A 5,167-nucleotide genomic window follows, 5' to 3' on the forward strand; every position below is an offset into this window, starting at 1 on the left:
TCACTTCAGAACCAATCACCTTCTCAACCAAAGATAAGCAGGGGGTAAATACTCCCCACGACGATGCCCTTGTCATCAAAGTCACTCTGGCCGGAACAGAGATCCATAGAGTCCTAGTAGATACTGGGTCGTCAGCAGATATTTTGTCATTAGAAGCTTTCCAAAAATTACAGCTAGATGAGAAAATGCTGATCCCTTGTGGGACGCACTTGTACGGTTTCACAGGAACCTCAACCCGAGCAGAGGGCACTATCAGATTGGATCTTCGTATTGGTGAACACCCCAGAGACAGGGTCGTCCAAACAAATTTTATGGTCGTCCAAGATCTGTCAGCTTATAATATGATCTTAGGACGACCAACCCTTTGTGCCCTGGAGGCGGTAGTATCATCCTTACACATGAAGATGAAATTCCCAACAAAAAAGGGAATAGGAGAATGTTCCGTCAACCAAAAGGGGAGCAGGCAGAGCTACGCCAATTACATGAGAAAGAGGGTAAAAACAAGCTCTACCATGGCGGTTGAAGTCAGAGATGATCGTGATGAAGAAAACATGCAAAGAGCTGAACCGGTAGAAAAATTGGAAAAGATTATGCTGAATTCAAGGGAAGATCAAGGAACTATGATTGGAGCAGAACAAGAAGAAGAATTTAAAAATAGTCTAACCAGCTTTCTACAGAAAAATACTGATGTCTTTGCATGGTCCGCCGAAGATATGCCCGGAATCGACAGAACAGTAGCCGAGCACAGGTTGAATATTGACCCGCATGCAATTCCAATAATACAAAAAAGAAGAAATTTTTCTTTGGAAAAGCATGAGGCAATCCGAACAGAGGCTCAGAAGTTGAAGCAGTCCGGATTCATTAAACCCATCGACCACCCAACTTGGTTGGCCAATGTGGTGATGGTAAAAAAGAATAACGGAAAATGGAGAATGTGCACAGACTATACCGACCTCAATAAAGCCTGTCCAAAGGATTGTTATCCTCTACCAAGGATAGACCTGCTCATCGATGCAACCGCCGGGCACGAGATGCTCAGTTTCATGGACGCTTATTTAGGATACAACCAAATCTTGATGAATCCAGACGACCAGAAACACACAACATTCATGACAGACAGGGATAGTTATTATTATAAAGTAATGCCCTTTGGTCTAAAAAATGCTTGGGCAACCTACCAGCGAGCGGTCAACAAAATTTTCGAACAGCAGATAGGTAGGAATATGGAGGTATATGTTGATGACATGCTGATAAAGAGCACATCTCAAATCAACCATCTGAAGGACCTAGCAGAAGTCTTTGAGGTACTCCGAGCATACAAAATGAAGCTCAACCCAGAGAAATGCGCTTTTGGAGTATCTTCAGGAAAATTTCTGGGGTTCATGGTATCCCGAAGAGGAATAGAAGCTAATCCAGAGAAGATAAAAGCCATACAAGAGATGAAACCGCCAAAAAGCATCAAGGAAATACAAAGTCTCACTGGTCGGGTAGCAGCCTTGAACAGATTCATAGCCCGGTCAGGAGAGAGATGTTCACCTTTCTTCCAAGCCTTGAAAAACTTATCCAAAAAGGGAGTACCAGAATGGAGCGAGGAGTGTCAACAAGCTTTCGAACACCTAAAAGAAAAGCTAACTACTCCACCTCTGCTTGTACGACCAACCACAGGAAAGGAACTGATCGTCTACTTGGCAACTTCACCCCTGGCTGTTAGTGCGGTATTAGTGCAAGAAGAAGGAAAACAGCAAAACCCGGTTTACTATGTGAGCCATGTGCTCATGGATGCTGAAACAAGATATCCAGAAGTGGACAAGCAAGCTCTGGCCTTGGTCATAGCAGCCAGAAAACTGAGACCATATTTTCAGTCACATCCTATTGCAGTACTGACAAATTTTCCTTTGAAGAAAATACTGCACCGACCAGACTTGGCCGGAAGATTGGTATCCTGGGCAGTCGAGCTTAGTGAGCATCAAATAGAATTCCGACCAAGGCCAGCTATTAAAGCTCAGGTCCTAGCTGATTTCATCCTTGAAACTTCTGAGCCAGAGCATGAACAAGAGGAAGAGGCCACTCCCGAAAACATCAAGAGATGGATACTTTCAGTGGATGGTTCCAGCAACGCACAGGGGAGTGGAGCGGGATTGCTCCTAATCAGCCCAGGAGGATTCCACATCCGGTATGCCCTACGTTTCCAGTTCAAAGCCTCAAATAATGAAGCAGAATATGAAGCACTGATAGCTGGTCTTCGCATAGCAAAAGCCCTCGACATTCAGAATATTGAAGTTAGAAGCGATTCACAACTAATTGTGAATCAAGTGAACGGGCTATATGAAGCAAAAGAAAAAAGAATGGCTAAATATCTGACCATGGTCAACCAATACAGACAGTTCTTCAAAAACATCCAAATCCAACAAGTCCCTAGAGCAGAAAATGAACAGGCAGATGCCTTATCTAGGTTGGCTACGGATGAAATAGAAGCAGACCCGGTTGTATATATGGAAGAGCTAAAATTTCCGAGCATCAATCTGACCGACCAGATGCACATTCAATCCGAGCACGGTTGGATGACACCAATAATCAATTACCTTGAAGGTGATCTACTACCAGAAGATCCAAAGGAAGCTCGAACTGTAAAGCAGAGAGCAGTTAGATACACTGTCAGAAATGACAAGTTGTACAAAAAGTCTCTCACCCGACCATTGTTACGATGTGTGGGGGCTCCAGAAGCAGCCGTCATCCTAAAAGAAATTCATGAAGGAAACTGCGGAAGTCATATAGGAGCTAGAGCCTTAGCAGATAAGGTAATAAGGCAAGGATATTATTGGCCCACACTACAACAAGATTCGAAGGCTCACGTCCGCAAATGTGACAAGTGCCAGGCACACGCCAACATACCTCATGCTCCTGCAATGCCTCTAACATCAACTCTCTCTCCGATTCCATTCGCTAGGTGGGGGATGGACTTGGTAGGGAAACTACCAAAGGCCACAGGAAGTAGAGAGTACTTGGTGGTAGCGGTCGATTACTTTACTAAATGGGTGGAAGTTGAAGCATTGGCATCCATAAATACCGATCAGATGAAAAAATTCGTCACACATAATATCATGTATCGGTATGGTATCCCAAAAATCATAGTCACCGACCACGGTAAACAGTTCGAAAATGCTGAATTCGAACGATTCTGTAAAGAGCAAGGCATAGAGCACCGTTGGTCTTCTGTAGCATATCCACAGAGCAATGGTCAAGTGGAAGTGACTAATAGATCAATGTTGGAAGGATTAAAGAAAAGATTGGACCAGTCTAAAGGTAGATGGGTAGAGGAGCTACCTAAAGTTCTGTGGTCTTACCGAACTACTGCCAGGACGACCACCGGTGAATCTCCATTCCGACTAGCTTATGGAGTCGAAGCTCGGATTCCTGTAGAGGTTAAGGTCGGATCTATTAGAGAAGAAGAATTCAATGAAGAAGCTAACATCGAAGGGATGAGGGCCAACATAGACTTCATTGAGGAAATCAGAGATAAAGCACAATATCGATTGGAGGAATACCATACACGCATTGCAACACATTACAATGCAAGGGTCAAAATGCGACAGTATCTTCCTGGAGATCTGGTCCTCCGCAAATCATCTGCCTCTGATCCTACAAATCAAGGAAAGCTTGCTCCTAACTGGGAAGGACCGTACATCGTAGTACAACAAATTGCCCCAGGAGCATACAAGTTGCGCGATCCAGAGACCGGCCAACTCATACCTAGGACCTGGAATTCAAACAACTTGAGGAAATACTATCAATAGTATAAAAGCCTCAACAAATTTTGGAGTTTTCTTTCAGTTTTCGTCTTTAAATTGTTTAGAAAGTACAATTGGTGATTCAGACATTTTGAGTTGAATAAAGTTTTTGAAATTTCTACATATCATTACAGCTAAGATGATCATGGAGGTATTGACAAACAACTAAAATTCATCAACCAACCTACTGAGGTCGGAAAACACAAAAGCCCTAAGCAACTTAGGCACCAAAAGCCCTAAGTCACTTAGGCCACCGACCTACTAAGGTCGAAAAACCAAAAGCCCTAAGTCACTTAGGCCACCGACCTACTAAGGTCGAAAAACCAAAAGCCCTAAGTCACTTAGGCCACCGACCTACTAAGGTCGAAAAACCAAAAGCCCTAAGTCACTTAGGCCACCGACCTACTAAGGTCGAAAAATAAAAAGCCCTAAATCACTTTGGCACACAAAAGCCCTAAATCACTTAGGCACACAAAAGCCCTAAGCAACTTAGGCACCAAAAGCCCTAAGTAACTTAGGCACCAAAAGCCCTAAGTCACTTAGGCACCAAAAGTCCTAAGTCACTTAGGCACCAGAAGCCCTAAGTCACTTAGGCACAGAAGCTCTAATATTTGAAAGAAAGGAATAACGTTTGATCAAAAACATCTTTGGAGATTAAAATAAAATTTCATTCCATGAGACAAAGTTATCCATACACATTCTTTCCCAAAAAGATCAAGGATGATAATAGATCAAGTTTACAAAAAAAACTAAGATTTAATCTATGGCTTCTTCAGATCGGACACCTTTTTTGATGTAGAGGTTCCCGAGCTACCAACATCTGGCAAGGGATCCCAGTTGGAATCCAAAAACTCAGACACTTCAACCGGTTGTGGCTTAGGAAACCTTGCACGGGAAGCACACCATGAAGGACGGGGAATTTTAAGGTCGTCAAAAATTCCAGGATCGATCAGCTCTTGAAAGCGTTCCAAATCCAAGTCTTTGAAAGCTGCAATAATACCCTGGTAGGCATGACGCCGAGCATAAATATACCCGGGCGCAGCTACTTTGGCCATAAATTTCTTGCAACTAGACGTCCTAACCCACCTCTTGATCACCTCATAGCGAAGCTCGGTAGGGATATCCTCGAAAACACAAGGAGCTTTCTCCTCAACTGCCTTCATCAACTTGGCCACCTGGTGATCCGAGCTCTCTAACTTGGCACGGAGGCTAGAAATCTCTGCATCCTTGCCGACCAAGGAACCTTGGGTTTCCTCCAGGCTAGTTTGAAGAGAAGATTTCTCCTGCTCTATAGCTTCGTTCCTTCCTTTCAAGGCAGCAACCTCACTGAGAAGCTCGGCTTCCCGAGCAATTAAAGAATCCTTGCTGGCTTTTCCAGA

The 5,167-nt window shown here is 43.8% G+C and overlaps 1 protein-coding gene across 1 annotated transcript; it reads left to right on the forward strand.

Annotated features, from left to right (window-relative positions):
• Positions 1-1,775: 1,775 nt before the first annotated feature.
• On the forward strand, positions 1,776-3,794 carry LOC148998973 (uncharacterized). The gene is made up of 3 exons (XM_089141568.1): positions 1,776-2,312; positions 2,436-2,798; positions 3,594-3,794. The coding sequence occupies exons 1-3, from the start codon at positions 1,776-1,778 to the stop codon at positions 3,792-3,794; spliced, it is 1,101 nt and encodes a 366-aa protein (XP_088997694.1).
• Positions 3,795-5,167: the final 1,373 nt, after the last annotated feature.

The sequence above is a fragment of the Hakea prostrata genome, unplaced genomic scaffold, assembly GCF_041222555.1.
Source record: "Hakea prostrata isolate BN-2017 unplaced genomic scaffold, UWA_Hpros_2 contig_79, whole genome shotgun sequence".
NCBI classification, from domain to species: domain Eukaryota; kingdom Viridiplantae; phylum Streptophyta; class Magnoliopsida; order Proteales; family Proteaceae; genus Hakea; species Hakea prostrata.

Excerpts from the sequence above, each read along its gene's own strand:
- LOC148998973 (XM_089141568.1), top strand. The coding sequence starts at position 1,776 with ATGGATGCTGAAACAAGATATCCAGAAGTGGACAAGCAAGCTCTGGCC. Across the intron at positions 2,313-2,435 it reads CACAACTAATTGTGAATCAA|GCAGATGCCTTATCTAGGTT; the intron begins GTGAACGGGCTA and ends GAAAATGAACAG. Across the intron at positions 2,799-3,593 it reads CTAGAGCCTTAGCAGATAAG|TATCTTCCTGGAGATCTGGT; the intron begins GTAATAAGGCAA and ends AAAATGCGACAG.